Here is a 15,891-nt window from a genome sequence, read left to right on the forward strand (position 1 = left end):
AAAAACAGAAATCCAGTGCCAGTGAAATAAGGTGACTCAAGTGACTTCACTGTTCATACCTACTGATTTGACAGGAGGAGAAATTTGCACATTCCCAAAGTTTTGAAGCATGAATTTACAGAGGGAAGCATTGGAATACTTGATGGAAAGGAGAGTAGACTTTTTCTTTGGGATGGGATTATGTTTTCCTTTTTACCTTTAATTAAAAATGCTTTTATTTTGAAGTAATATTGTTTAATTGGAGATAGCGATACCGAGAATGCAGCAGACCAGAATGCTCACCAAATTCAACTGAAGGGCTGCAGAAGTGTTCAGGTTAAAATAGCAACGATTCAAAGAGACTGTATAGGATGTTATTCTCCCTAACGCAATGTAACCAGTCTGCCAGATGGTACCCACAGCTAAGCAATTCCTCAAAGCTAAGCAATGAACAGGGCTTCTACTCCTATAGTACTTACATTAACTAGTGAATGCAGCTGCCACTGGGGGTGAGACAGTTCCAGTGTTAAAATTTACATAAGACAGAGTGTGTCTGGTTGTATGTTACTTTTTGAAAGTTACTTGCTATGTTATCTTACAGGATGATTAATACCTCTATTGGGCATAATGATAGTGAAGGTTCTGCTTGGGAACATGAGTTGTCATTAACATTGTGCTTCACTTAATTATGTCTGAAACTGATTCCACACGTGCGTGCACATAAGTAACTTCAAGCCATGGCTTGCATGGTCTTCTAATTGCCCATTAGTGGAAGGTTTCTGACAGAGAGTTTTTTTGAGGGGTTTGATTTGAATTGTATGTAAATAAGAATGTTTGCAAACAGGACCTGCAGGTCCTAGGGTGCTTGATTTTGGGATGTGGAGGCTGTTACAGCATGCACAAAAAAGTCTTATGTTTAGATCCCTGAGAGAATTTAATAGTACAACCATTATGCTTGTGTACCAGTTTAAGACATCTACTCCTAATTTCTGTGAACCATATCCAGAAAGAAAGTTTCCCAGCTGGAAAAATTTGTTCCAGCTGAAAGCATCCAAAGTGCTTTAGGTGAATTGAGTTTGAAAATTTGCACAGTGGGACACAGTGAGTTGAGACAATCCGGTCCACAATTTGCATATAGACCCAGACWTCAGAGATTAATGCAGCTCTGACTAGTTTGCTCTAATAAATAGTTTAATGTGTTTAATCTTATTTTGTTCTCACAAGAGTATGGTAGTAAAATTTAGCCGAAGGCTGGGAATAACTCTGTGAAACCTGCTGCATGCCTTGCTTTAGGTACAGGGCAGTCCCAGTGGCACTGCTACCAAATTTATGCCGTAATGTAAACTGCAAGTCAGAGAAACTTCTAACTGAAAACCTAGGGAGATGATGTTCAATTTCTTTTATGTTGTTTTATTAAAATCTCTTTAAAACACTAGGTAGCTGGATAGCTTTCTCTGTTTCCAAATCAGCCGCCTCTTACACCAGCATCATTGTTAGCAATCTTTTTCTGCCAGTGGTGAAAAAACTCACCTTCTGCTCCTTTTTTGTAGCACTGGATAACTTGACTGTTAACTTGGATCAGACATCATTCTCCTCAGAAAGCATTTGTAATGGAATTTCTTAACAGAAACTCTCTGATCTCTTGGATAGTTGCTCTGGTTATTCTTAACATTTTCAGCAAATCTTGGCTTTCAGCAAACAAGTACGGGAGATTCACATTTATGAAAAGCTACTTTGTCTGAAATCAAGTTTAAAAATGTTTAGATGTTTACTTTCTTCTTCCCGTGTTCCCTAGTGTTATAACCTTTATCTTGTGTATTCTCTCTCTGCTTTGGGGGAGAATCTCAAATGCACAGATCCATTGAGGTGCTGCGTTTGGGTACCTCATTGCTGTTTGCACCTTTCAAAACCTCTCTTTAAACTACAGGGGGTCCCCTCATATCTCCTTCTTTAAGTGTAAGTACTAACAATAGATTGTTTTCTCTACTTTTTTTTTTTCACTTGGGTCTTCAGTCAAAACTCCTTTCACTGACTTGCATGGGACTAGACCAAACTGTGCCATGGCTGCTCCCCCCCTTCCCCATTGCTATTATTTGGAGGAAGCAAAGCTCACAGGACCTATGCCAGACCTATGCCTTTAGTTTTCACACTGGAGATGCCTGCTGACAGACTGCTGAAAAGTACCTCATCTTCTGGCCTGTTGATTTAAGGGCTAAAACATTTCTCTCTGTGCAATGTGAACCCTGCAAAGCTGTTTCCTGTAAGACTGACTTTAATTGGAAGCCCACTTCTGATTGAAGCCCCCCAGCTCCTATGATCTAAACCCATGGGAAGTGCAGCAGTAAGAAGAGAAACAAAGCCTGCTCATATGCACGGCAGTGCATCTTAAGATTTCCAAAAATTCTGAGAGTTAAGTACTGTTAAATGTACCTGTGTGCCTTTTTGTTAGGGGCATTCTTCCAGGGCAGTAGTTTACTTCTGGATTTTAGTTATTTTCAGCCTCCCACATGACTGAGTGATTCCTTAAATGTAACTTACTTCCTGATATCAAATACATAAAGTTTTACTTTTGTCATGAGAATGTGCAAGAGCTTAAATATTGTGAATGTGCTGAAGGCAATGCAAAGCCCACTTCCATGCAAGACAGTATATTCACCAAATATAGGCAAACTGTGTCTCCCTTGCTTGCGTTTTGTGGTAATACAACAAATGGATCAAATGTTGCCCAGTCAAAGCAGTTGCAACTGCCTCAGCTCAGATGTCTGCAGCTAGGGCTACAAAGCAGCATGACGGTTTCCACACATGTTTTGAATACAAGACTTGCCTGCAGCTACAAATTGCACATTCACTTATTTTTCCAAAAGCACAGTCAAAGAAGACCTTCTTAGTGCCAAAGAAAACTCTGCTCTCTGCCTCGGAGAAAGAAAAGGGCAGAAGAATGATAGAGGCAAGAGAAAATTAATCACTGATACCAACACATATATTTTCCCCCCTTGGTCTTTCTGCTGCTGTCCAACACCCAGCCTTTCTCTCTGCCTTGATCAAGTTACCTTGTCCTCTCCCTTTTTCTTGTATTTGTCATCCCATGCATCTTTTTTCCTTCCCAAGCAGAGAAAAGGAACAGTCTTATCAAGTTGTCACAGGTGAGACACAATAAACGACAACTCATAGGGGATCTGGATATTGGAGTTTACTTAAGAACCACTGAGATTAGAGCTTTTTTACCCTGCTTGATTATTTCACTCTCTCACTTATGTTCACTAGGTCTCAGCTTGCCTTCCAAGCTGGGAGATTGCTGCTGGCCCAAGAAGGTCAGGCAGAAAGTCGCGTTAGTTGGTGCTGTGCAGCTGCTTGCAGTTACCAGTCTCAGGCGTCGCTGGCCAAGGTCTCTGGGCATCCCCCAGCATTTGTCTCCATCCAGTCTCCCTGATCTTCAGGATATTCCCCCCAGCCAGAATCTTCACCTTCCCTTTTCAGGCCCCCTTCTTTCCAAGACCGCTTCTGCTTTTTGGGAGCCCTTCTTTTCAGCACCATCTCTTCTGTCGAGAAACCAAGCCTACAGTTTTCCCCATCTAAGTAGTCTATGTGCAGATCAGCCTCTTTACTGGTGCTTCTGTCTCATGGTCTTTATTAATGGGAGGATATGGGACATGCCACTCTTGTTTAGTCCAGGGGCTATCAGAATTTACAACCAGCCTACACGGGTTGCAGCTAACAAGGAGCAGACTTTTGCTTAAGAGTTCAGAATTTCAGTTTTGGACATTCATGTCCACACACACATGCCCATTTATCTGCTGCCTGTTAGCGTTCACATTGTAAGCTTTTTTTTTTTTTGCCTATGACACACATTCAATTTTGATTGCTAGTGTTGTTGCTTCTTGCTTGTAAAAGTGTAATGAAGCCATTGCACCTCATCTTTGACAGCAGCATGGGAAATGAGGGCTGTGACAAAGAGCAATGTTTGCCTTTCTTGCAGAAAACAAAACATTGTGTTTTGTACAGCAGTGGTAGCACAGAGATGTGTAAGCACATAGTGTGACTCTTCCAAAGCTGTTTGAGAACAAGGTTCCTGCCCTTTTCCCCAAACTCTCTTAACAGAAAGAGAAAGGAGCTGTCAGATGGAGAACACTTGTGTAACTGAGGCCTTACAAAAGGCTAAAACCCTTGGAAGCAGTGCCAGTTCTCTGGGGTTCCCATGGCAGCCTGGTCTTGGGCCTTCACACTCTGTTGGGGTTATTGAATCATCATTCTGCAACAGTGGCTGTCACCCTTAAAATAGGCAATTTTCTGTGCACTTGAGCCTCAGACTAAAGGGAGGAAGAGCATATTGGAGCTGTAGCTCTTGCACTTTCTTTAGAGCTCAGTGTGTAGGATTTATGGTCAGAGGTGGCTGAGCAGCGGAAGAGTTTTCGGCGGGTGTTCTTCAGCATTTTAAATGTAACGAGTGATGTTTGTACCTGCTCTTTCTTCTTTTGAGAAAGTTTGAGCTTTGTTGGAATGAATCTGTGATAGCAAAATGGTCACTAGAACAAGTTTTTAGGGGTAAGATTAACTGGAGGTGTGCGATTCGGAGAGACATCTGATAAAGACTTGATTTGCTGAATGAAATTATATATTCCTGTCTGTTACTAAAGCATCTATTTGCCAGCAACCAGTGAAACAGGGCATTTTGTCAACAGTTTAGGAATAGAAGGAAATAAATACCCGTTGAGTTATTATTTTAGTTGTAATCAGCACAAAGTTCAATTTGCAATAATGCTCTCAAATCCAATGAAGCATGGTGTATTCTGTGCAAATGAGCTACAATACTGTCGTACAACAACCAGTTAAAGTTGCTTCTTGCAAATACACATCAGTATAATCAGCTTCTTGCAAATGTGCAATTAAAGGTTTTGGGGGTTTGTTCTTCTTGAGTTCATTCTGTTGGTCAAGAATGATTCATCATATCCTATTCCTGCAAAAGATTTTTTCTTGAAAGAGCTCAAGTAATGGGAACTCCTTTAAAAGGAATGGTATGGTGAAAGGTAGAAAATGTTCATGCAGTGCAGTAACCTGCTTTGAATAGATCTGCGTTTGTTTTGCTATTCCAAGTGTTTCCTGTAATCTTTTATGAAGACAGTTGTGTTGTTAGCAGATATAGACTGTTTTGGACTCTTCCTAGAACTTTTCAGGGGATATTATCTTAGAACAACAGAATTGCAATGTTTGTGTTTTGTCTTTTCCTTTCTACCCTCCAAGGTGCAGGAACTTCATGAGGAAGAAGCACAGTGGGTGAATTACGACGAGGATGAACTGTGTGTAAAGATGCAGTTGGCAGATGGGATCTTTGAGGCCTTAATCAGAGACACTGTTGATGTACTGAACCAGATAAATGAGAAACAGAGGAGATTACTGCTTGTGTGACAGCGCTGAAAATAAAGCTAGAAGCTGTATAACCTCTGAGTCACGGGCCTTTCTGACTCCTGACACACTCTCCACCTTGCAAGCATGCTGCTGGACTTCTATGCGTGGGTTTTAAAGGCAGTTCAGATGTGATTAAAGGAATCTGAATTTACATCCTCTGCTGCTAGAGACCTTGCACCGGATTTATTTTTTGAAACAAGCTGATGCCTCACTTGAGGCTGCGTTGTGGAGCGCTCAGACTGTTCTCATGCCAATGCAATATGCCACATAACTGTCAGCAGCTGTCTGTGGCCCCTGCCTGGGGCTTTGACATTCGGCTTGTGCCCTGAAAGGGCTGGGTTAAGTTGGGATATTGGCTATTTGGCTGGAATGGCTGTCAGCCATCAGTACTCAAGTTGTCTTTAGAAATGTGAGTCATTTGGAGAAGAAATGGTTTGGCCAGGTTTTGGTTATAAATGGATACTTACCATACTGAACAGTGTTATAGTCTTAACACCTCTCCTCCTGCAGCCCTAACAATGTGCATCAGTTTCTTCTGCTCCAGAGCCCATTTAATTTCATTCTCTCCAAAGCCGGTTTTCGTCTGTCTTCCTGTGATGTAGTACCAAATAATGGTACCAGTTATCCAGGAAAAGTAGGTGATGTTGCTTTCTGCATTCAAGTAAAGAATTCTGTTTTTTTTCCTATGTAACTTGCTTCAGTCCAGAGGTGGAGCAAGATAAAGGCCACCTAACGTCAAGGGTAAAAGATGAGCCCGTGGACAACTTTCCTCCTATCATGTAGCACTTCTTCACTTCCTCGAGTGCCAGCTGCTCCTAGATAATGGATACTCAGGATTCTCTCAGGCACGAGACATGCAGGAGTGGAAAATATTTCTTCAAAAAAAAAAATTGGCCTTCTATCCCTCAGCTTTCTCCCTTGCTGTCACCTATTAAATTGGAGAAGCCGTTACTTGAATAATTTGGGGAGAAAAGTGTATTCACCAAAGAAAGTGGTGTACAGTGCTTGACTGTCTGCATGTTTTGTGCTTGTGGTTTTTTTTTTTCTTTAATTTATTTTCAGATAATTTATTGAGTGGGTTATAGGAGAGTGTCCTGTGCAGAGGTTGCACCGTCTTATGTTTTGAGACAGCAGAACTTGAGAACGCATCTGTTCTGGTGACTTCCAGAGTCTGTATCCTTTGCACAAAAACTCCAGCTTCTTGAGGGTGGGAAGCAAAAGTAGGACTAGGAATGGAGCCTCTTCGCAACTGATTCAGAGCCGATGGAGAGTTGAAGGGACTGAGCTGAAGAAAAGATGTGAAACTTCCCTGCTCCATCTGTTTCCTTGTTCTCCCAGAACTCCTAGGCCGTAGGCAGCCATTCTGTGGTTTGTTTGGTGCTGGGTTCAACTGCAGTGTCCTTCAACTGCAGTATCCTTCTGCAGAGTGCTCTTTCCTAATCTGTCCCTCCCATCCTTGTGTTTTTCTTGGACGAACACAGACAATCTGGGGTCAAATGTTGTTGCCTTAATAGTGGATGTCCTGATTGCTAACTTGGCTGAGACCCAGAGGGGTGTCAGATTCTCTGGACAAGCTGGAGTGTAGAGGGACACTTTGAAGCCTGCTTGGAGGCACCCCAAAGATGCGGTAGTCCATGATAGGCATGATGGGGAGATCTCTTTACAGTTTCTTTCATCTGCTTGTTTCTTGGGCTTCCTGCTAGGCATACCTCTGCTACTTCTCCATTATGTTTTCTCTTTTCCACCTTTTATTTTTGGAAAACTATCATTGGAATATTTGCATTTTGCACAATGACACACAGCTGGTAATTCTTCAGGGACAGCACTGGGAAATGTTGGATTTGTCAGAGGTCCAAGCAGATTCTCAGATGTAGTATTGCCAGCACCTCAGTTGTGAGTTAATGGTGAGCCATATTCATGGGAGCTTAATGAGTGAAAGAACAAGGAGGAGGTAATGGTGTACAGGAACACCTCCAACGGGGCATGTGCTTGTCTGTCCCACAGTAGTGGCCTTTCTGGCTGGCTGGAAGTCAAGTGGTCTTGGTGGAGCATTGTTCAGCTTTTTTCCTTAGGTGATTCGCTTGTCCTCGTAAAGTGTCATGATGCTGAACTGTGAAATTATCAAATTCTTATGATGGAAGCAAACTAAAGCTGCTGCATTTAACCAGCATGGTGTCACTAATTGGGTCACTGCCTCAGATTCCCTTTCCTGGGCGTATCTTTTTCAACAGAGATGATTGTTATTTTTATAGGTAGCAATTATGGAAAAGAGGGCAGAAACCTGCAGTGTAGGTTTGTGGCTTGAGTATCACAGAAATGAAAAGATAGTTTCCGTTCCCTAGATAATGTGGCCAGCGCTGAGACAGAAAGATGCCCAGTATCACTGAGGTTTTTCAGCTGCCCTGCGGGGTTGGCGGGGTTGTTTTTGGTATGTGCGCCAACAGGGGGAAGGTTGTACAGTTGGCCTGCTGAGGTACCAGGGACCACTGGAGATCATATGCCTGTTGTCTTGCTGATTTGGATCGGCAGTAGTTTAGTACCTTCAACAGAAACAGTAGCTGTCTTTACAACTCTTTGGGCAGAAGGAAATTGTGTATAAGGAATGGTTTTATTCCTTTGCAAGCATCACCGTTTATTTTTGGTAGCAATTCCTGACAGGAGCAACCCTAAAAAGACTTGAACGTATATGAGTTACCTTCTCAATACCTCAAGTGTATTGAGTTACTTTGGATACTAGGAGTGATGATGATTGAGATGGAGCAGTGGTCTGTCTAGGCCGCAGTTGATGACAAAGAGATACGGGGAAGTCCGAGTATTATAAACAGAGGCTGAATTCTGTATTTCTCCCCTCTCCCCAACCTTGCCATTGTAAGAACAAAATCATACCATTGGGTMCTGGTTATCTGAGTCATCAAGGCCAAGAAATTGTTTTGAAACCTGAAAGCTGGTCGGAGTGGCGGCTGTCGTCACTGTGGAGATGGGATCCCCTTTTCAGAAAGATCTCAGTGCCAGGCGGGCAAGCCCGGGATCGCGCGGACGAAGAGCGCAAGCACCTCTCTCACGGCAGGATGCTTCCTGAGCTAAGCTGTGGAATAGTAGTACTTTCACCGTTCAGAAAAGGCTTGTTGCTCGTAAGGTGTAATGATGGATTGAAAAATCCTATCTTGTTCACTTTCCTTTCTTGAAAAAGTGGCCTTAGCTTTTTGCAATACTTGAATAAGTGCGTACCTGCAGAAGATCTTCAGTAGCACAGTGATAGAGACCTTTTAAGTAACTATTCTGCAAGGAACTGAGTACAGTTCTGACTTTCATATCCCTTTGCTACCTTAAGAATATTAGGAAAATAAAATACTTTTGAGCAGAGAAACAGTTGAATCTTACAAGGTATTTAGTGCATCTGAAGTGTTTACAAATCGACTAAAATGGAGAAAAGCAAACTATTGAACTTATTTGTAATTTAAACATTAAATGCAAAAATATATACAGATGAAAGGGGAATACTGTAATTAACCTGCATTTAATAGTTTTTTTCCTTGACTTTGCAGAGCCTTTTGATACACATTTGCAAAGCCGCCTTTTGGGAGGCTCCGTCTCCCTGTGTACTGTATTGTGGAGATATTAGAAAGAAACCCGTTTACTGTGTATGTGTAAATAACCTGGTAACTTGGTTTTTGGGCCAGTTTCAGCTAATGTTCACATGCAAAGCAGCTTTGCACAGTAGACAGACCCAAGGATGCGGAAGGGTTTTTGTAATTAAGAACTGTAAAATAACCAGGGTGGTCCCTGTGTACACCAGTGTAAATATCTTTGGTAACTGAAATGTACTTTAAGAGAATAAAATCTGTAAATAAACTGATTTATAAATTAATCTTGTTTCCTGTTCTTTATAAAATGGAGTTTTATAATTACCCAAATGGTTGCTAATTCTGAAGGTGTCCTGGAGATTTGTCCCTTGCACATTCCCCTTTCTGTCTGATGCTGTCCTTGGGATGCCAACCACAGTCCATGAAATCCCATTAGAGTTGCCTTGATTATAATGATACATTATTAGAATTTCCTCATTGTTAAAGCTGACTATTGATAAAAGCAAAACCAGAAAATAGCACAGCTTAATCATTGCAGAAATGCACTACATGATCTTGCTGGGGGAAAACAAATTATTCTTGGCGTATGTTTATTTAAAACAGGTTTTAAAAAATCGTGGTTTAAAACATTTTTAAAAGATACAGCCTTTATGTTAAACAATTGGCTTAGAATTAAATTTGTCAGAGCCTAAGCCTTGTTTCAGGTCCCTCAATTAGGTTCCTAAATGTTTGCAGTTCTCTAAAGCTGCTGTTATTAGCTCTGATCATCTGTTCACTCAGGGGCAAACGTTGTTCTCTGGAAACTTTAATTTATTGGTGGAACTTTCCTAAAGCTTTGTGGTTTCCTTTCTCCTCCGGCTGCTCCTTGGAGAGTGTCCAGAGCTGCAAGAAATCCATTTTAATGCGTGAAGGGTACCGAAGCTCTGTCAGGGGGCGGCTGAACAGTCGTGCTGCCGAACTACGGACATGTGGGCACGCGGCAACTGAACGGCAGCAGCAGTCATTACAGGTAACAACAACGGCAAGGGGCAGCATGAAATGTGTAAGACCAAGTGCGCTTATCCAGCCTTTTCAATGCCGAGAGCCGCTGTTGCATCTTTCTCTACCATGTTTTGATGCCGTTTATTAACATATAGCCTCTCATAAAAAGTTTTGCTTTCCATTTAGTGAGAAATGGATGTAGAAAATGTTTTCTCCAGGCAAATTACTGCAGTTTCGAATTTCTCAGCTCAAGTGTTTAGTTTCACAGATTTAATTAAATCAGTTTTGCCAGGGGAAGGGAGGTTTAAGCAGGTCTAAGGCTAGCAAGCTTGCACATTAAACTCGCGCAGTTCACAGTGTAGACTCACAGATTCTTGATTAGGTGTATGCATGTGTGCCGTAAGCAGCCTACAGAAGACAACGTTGGTCTGTGTGACTGTCTGGGTCGTGTGCGGGTATTTGTGCGTTATAAGGATTAATGCATGCAAACAGAACCAAAGGCATTGCAGTGTGTGCTGAGCAGTGACTTGCTCTTTCTTTAATAGGCACCTCGTCTTGGAGGAAGACTCGACACGCTCAGGCGCTCACGGGGAGGCTGTCTTGCTGCAGTCCCGCGGTGCTGGGGGGCAGCAGGAATAGTCCCCCGTGCAGCGAGCGGCGCCGCCGCCCTCTGCTGCATCGCAAGTCGGCCCCGGAAGCACGTCACAGCCCTCAGAGCTCCGGGGGTTTGAGCAAGCCGGAGCACGGCGGCAGAGCGCTTGCTGTCCGAAGGGCCGAAACAAAGCGGCCCTGGCACCCGTGTGCTCTCGTTAACAAAAAGCAAAAGAGCATCCGTGGCACTTTTTTTCCTTGCCCTGCAGCTATTTTGCTCTCCGAGCCCTGTGTTTTAGGGCAGTGATCTACTTGCAGCTGTCAGCATCCATCCCTGGAAGTAGCTCAGGATGCATTTCACGTTGAAAAAATTGATCTGTACTTCCTTGGCTAAAGAACTGGCTTCGCTTAAAAAAAGGCGGGGGGGCCTGAGTGGTGGGAACATTGCCACGACTCTGGCAAGTGACACAGCAAACTGCTGCATTGTTCCTCCTGTCCTTACCCGAGATGCCCAGTAATCGGCTTGATGAAGGCTCTAATTTCCTCATTTGCAAATCCACGTTGCTTCATTTTTGGCACTGACTTTCTACCGTGGTGTTTATGCAACTCTTCCCAGAAAACTGACAGAACGCAGCTGCATTGCAAAGGCTTTGAAAGCCGTTTCACCCGTGGACTTGCTACCCAGTGCAGCTCCTGGGTTGGGCAAAGGCAGGCTGGGACCTTCCCAAAGGCAGCAGTTAAACACGCTGTTTGGAGCAGGACTCTCTTGCCGTCTCTGTTTCCGGGATGCCATCCATCTCCCTCTGGGAGGTGGTGCCAGCTGCGGGCATTGCACAGCTTGGCAGGATGCTGCATTGCACAGCACTTGAAAAGCTGACTCTGCTCCAAGCTTGTGTGTGTCCTGCATAGCCCAAGGCCCTCTGCAGTGCCCGGGCCCTCGTTAACAGGGGCCGCGGAAGAAAAGGAGCCGGTGGGAAGCTGCTGAACGCCAGCAGCTCTCTTCAGAGCACAGGAAGGAGAGGAAAGAGGGCTGCTTGGCCTGCTGTGCTGGCGCCCGGCCCAGCGCAGGGGCCCGTGGCAGGCAGAAATGCAGATGAGCTGTAATGATTTTGAAAGCATGCGGCTCTCTCGGGGATGCGGATCCCAGCAACACGGGCCGGGGGGGGGAGGGAAAGAGATTCTGCAAAGTCTTAAATCTATAGCAAGCAGAACGTGTAGCCCCAGACCTGCACCTTCCTGCCTCCTCCCAGGTAAGGCCCCACAAAAATTTGGAGGGACAGGAGCTCTATTTGGCAGGAGAGCGAGGGTTGGGCAGGAGCGGGGCGTTTTGCCTGGCAAGTGCACTTCGTGAGGCTGACCAGAAACAGGTCTGGTTGGTTCCTGCTCTGAATATTTCTCTCAGCCTAGTTTTCCAGTCCTGTAGTCCGACTGTGCTAAACCTCTGCTGTGTCCCTTGGGCTGCGCCCCTCCTCGTGTGGCTTCCGCTGGCAGGGTGACCGCCCGGGGATATCGGTGCTGACCGAAAATGGGGTTTTGTCTTCAATTTGCTGGAAGTGGAATTAACCGGCGGTTCTGGGGGATTAATATAGCAGCGTCCTGGACACAGTCCAAGTTTTTTCTTGCACCTTCGCCTGGGTGTGCTGAAAGTGTCTTCTGCCAAGCTGCAGTGTTGGGTAGTATGTGGTGGCACAAGGGCACTGTGGAGAAACGGCCAGGGCTGCAGGGGTGGGGGGACAACAGCAGACATTTGAGCTGAAAGCCTTTCTAAATGGATTTTGTTTTATTTTATTCCAGCCAAATAAGGGAGACTGCGGGAGGAGCTCAGGGAGAAGCCTGGATTCAGTGGCCCTGTCCCGCTGCACCTTGACTGGCTGCGTCACTTGACGGAGATGATGGAGACAGCATGGCTCGGTGAGCCTGAGACTTGGGCGCCAGTGCTTCACAGGTGGGAACTTGCTTACGTTGCAGGACTACTGCCCCGGAAAGAGAGGATTGCCCTATTGTCACCTCTGTGGCATTCTCCGTTTCAAGCACTGCAATTAAACCAGTTGCCAGATGATGATGTGGCAAATTTGGTGGTGTGGCCTCCTCCGATCTGCTCCTGGAAGCTGGGCAGGTGAGTTAGAGTGGAAAACATCTGCTCTGTGCATCCCGGGTAGTGGTGATGATTTATAAGGAGGGACTTCGAGTTGATCTGAAATTTATGGGTGAAACGTTTCCAACCCTGACGTACCAAACACAGCATCTGTCCCTTCCACTCCCCCCCACCTCCTTCCAGAAATGATGGTCGAAGAGCTGATGCTGCCCTTTCAAGCAGGGGTGAATCAGCAGATTCTGTGAATAGCAGAGAGGGGCTGGGACTGCTACGGTATTTCTGCAGACACCGAGTACGTGAATGCATTCATCACATCCTGAGAATGCACCCTGGATTTTCTTTTACGTTTATTGTTATTATAGGGTTCTTGGGCTGGAAAGGTAGATCTCAAGCAAACGTAAGCAGGCCTGTCTCGCACGGTCGGCAATCATTGGCTGCCGGCTGTGTCTACAAGGGGGTTTCCTGCTAGTCATGGGTGTTACCCCAGCAGAGCCTGTGCAGGCTGTGGGAAGCTGCCAGGGTTCAAAGCCACCCTGTGTGTCATTCCTGCGTGTGGCATCGCAGCAAAGCCGTGGAAGGTGGCAGGTTTATCACAAAGCTCTTGCTGAAGGTGGTGTCTGAGAACTGTGTCAGTGAAGGCATGACTTGATTCCCGGTGGAAAAGGGTCACCTTGACTTGGAGTGTCCCAGCTGACTTTGTCAGGCTGGGAGGTGGTCGATGGCAAAATTTCCACTCGCAGTCTGAGATTGTTTGGAAATGCTAATCAGGGAAATGAGGCTTTTTTATCTAGAGAAGTGCCACACTTTAAGCAGTGCTATACTGAAAATTCAGACTGAGGAGGACTTCACTGATTTCATCAATCCCTCACATAAAAGCCAGAGAGAAAACTTGCAAAGTTACTGTGGCTGGTTTTTCAAGGGCATCTTAGAGGAGATGGATGCTAACTTCCCTGAACGGCTTCCAGCATGCCAGGGCCAGGTGACAGTGTTGCCGGCTCTCGTGACTGTATCATGACTCTCGCATTAGTTGCATGTTTTTCTTGGAGTCAGTTCCTGGAATCACACAATTAGGTAGGAACATATTCTTTAATTTCCAATGAAGAAAGTCCATTTGCAGTGCCAAAAAGAGATGAGAAGTAGGATTGTCCTGTTCCGGGACCTTCAAAACTACAGGGAAGCGAGAAGGCCCTGAGTTGTCTTACTCTGTCATTTTTGAGCTGTTGGTATTTTGCAGCCAGATTCATGCTTTTAAATTTTGATAATAAAGCCCTTTCCACATTTTTCAAAATCCTGTTCCATAGAGTCCTCTCAGACAGTTCGGTGGTTGAATACACAGAAATCCAGCTGGTCTTTTCCCTCCTCTCTAACCCAGTGCAGAACATACCAGAGTGGTATGTTCTTCACCTCTGTGAAAACGATCCATTTTGGGTGCAAGAAACAAGTTCGTCAGGGCTTAAAAGATTTCAGTGGGCTCTTGGTGGCCTTTGAGGATCTCAGCCTGTTGGTCTTGCCCAACCATCACTGATAACCTCACTGTGATAACCTAATCAAGCCCATGAGTGCATTGACTTTGGGGAAAGATTCCTGCTGGCTGTTAGTCTGGAGAAGAAGCTTTACGAGCTGACAAGCTCTGGCTTAACAAGCTAAAGCCACCGCTCAGCTGGCGCATGGGGACCTGTGCAAAGCTGGAAACTCTCCAGTGGTCCTAAGCCCTTGTCCTTGGAGCATAGGAGTGAAGCATGTCTCTGCCCTGAGCTGAGTCTGTTATTCTCAAATTTGTCTTAAAAAGGGATATTTTAAAATCTCCGCTTCACCCGTGACTTTCGATGCATGTGCTTCTTGCCAGGGTGTTCTGCAGTGAAAACGCAGCTCTGCCCCGGTCTGGGCAGAGGAGAAGCCTGCTCTCGTCCTTCGCCTTACGGTTAAAGGGGAAAAGGCTGTGCGGGCAGGACTGTGCCTGGAAAGCCCCCACGCCCTGCCCGTGGATGAGGGTGTTCCCCGGCCTGCCCTGCCTTCCCGGCCCTGCGAGCAAGGGACGAGGAAGGGACGTGCCGGCCTGGCACAAGGGTCACCGGCTCCCCGGGCAGCCGGAAGCAGGAGCATCCCCGCCCCTCGGCTTTGGCGGATGAGCAACCTCATGGCTCACCTCGAAAGGAGCCGGAGCCCCGAGGTGCAGGCTCTCACTGTCCACCTTCGGATGGGTCCGAAAAGAGGGTTCAAGGAATTTGGGCTCCCTGGGAGGGAGGATGCTGGCAGCTACGCTGGTGCCGAGCTCCTCTCTCCTTTGCTGTGATAACCTAATGCTGTGATAACCTCATCAAGGCCACGAGCCCTTAACGTAAGGCCTTCAGCTGAGGGTGAGACAAGGGTGGTTTCATCTCAAAGCGTGGAGCTGGGCTGTCACAACAGCTCCCCCGAACAGAAGAAGGGGCAGCCTCAGGTTGGCTTTTTGTCTTTTTAAGGGTCGGGCGGGTAAAAGTAAGTTGCTGCAGTGTCCCTAGCAGTAGACGGTGGCCGCCCTTCAGAGCATCTTCATCAGGCCAGCCTGGAAACCTCTCCCTCCTCCTCCTCTTCTGCCGCGGCAAGGCTCGCCTCGCTGAGGCTCGTTTTTCTAGCGCGGCAAGTCGGCCTAAAACGCCTAGGTGGAGCCCCGTGCGGCTAATGGGCCAGCAGCCCTGAGAGCGACAGGCACCGCTAATGACAGGGGTGCTGCAGCCTCCCGGCTGCGGGGCGCAGGAGGCGCGGGGCCGGCGACGGCTGCGGCTCCCTCCGCGCCAGGGCCGTGCCGGCGGCGCCCCGGGGCGCTGTGCAACGGGCATCTTCCGCGTCGGGGCYGGCTGACGCCCGTGCGCACAGGTGTGCGTGCGTGGCTGCACGCCCGCTGGCCGGCCGCCCTGGGAGCACGCCACGGCGGCCGGGCGGAGACGCTCGCGGGGACACCAAGCACCGCTCGCCGTAGAGGGCCGGGCCCCAAATCCCTGCTTTTCGCAGTGACTTTTCTACGTATTGACTGGTTAAAGCAGGGGCTGCGGCTCGAGGTGTCCCAGCTTGCGCGGGACGGCGCCGGGCACCTGCAGCCTGACGGCCGCCTGCTCCATCCCTCGGGGGAGGAGGGCTGGGGCGTGTGGGGGAGTCCCCGCTCCGCGCTGGGGGCGTGGGGCTGGCCCCAGCAGTGTGCCCTCGATGACGTCAGCGCTGACGTCAGGGCAGCGGCCCTCCCGCGGGCGTTAAGGCCAGGGCAGCGCCCGAAGGGCGGCG

General features: G+C 46.7%; 2 protein-coding genes across 8 annotated transcripts in view; both read left to right on the plus strand.

The window, feature by feature from the left end:
• The window catches only part of CEP350 (centrosomal protein 350), an 80,603-nt gene extending 71,353 nt beyond the window's left edge, over window positions 1-9,250 (plus strand). For all 7 annotated transcript variants that reach the window (XM_026084753.1, XM_026084751.1, XM_026084754.1 and 4 more), the window contains one exon: window positions 5,218-9,250. In XM_026084753.1, coding sequence (XP_025940538.1) covers window positions 5,218-5,382 — 165 coding nt within the window. In that variant the 3' untranslated portion in view covers window positions 5,383-9,250. The remainder of the gene's footprint in view (window positions 1-5,217) is intronic.
• A 615-nt stretch (window positions 9,251-9,865) lies between these two features.
• QSOX1 (quiescin sulfhydryl oxidase 1) overlaps window positions 9,866-15,891 on the plus strand; it is a 26,343-nt gene continuing 20,317 nt past the window's right edge. The window contains exons 1-3 of the mRNA XM_026084774.1: window positions 9,866-9,975; window positions 10,493-11,788; window positions 12,333-12,654. Coding sequence (XP_025940559.1) covers window positions 12,594-12,654 — 61 coding nt within the window. The 5' untranslated portion in view covers window positions 9,866-9,975; window positions 10,493-11,788; window positions 12,333-12,593. The remainder of the gene's footprint in view (window positions 9,976-10,492; window positions 11,789-12,332; window positions 12,655-15,891) is intronic.

The sequence above is a fragment of the Apteryx rowi genome, unplaced genomic scaffold (genome assembly GCF_003343035.1).
Source record: "Apteryx rowi isolate R43461 unplaced genomic scaffold, aptRow1 scaffold_65, whole genome shotgun sequence".
NCBI classification, from domain to species: Eukaryota; Metazoa; Chordata; class Aves; order Apterygiformes; family Apterygidae; genus Apteryx; species Apteryx rowi.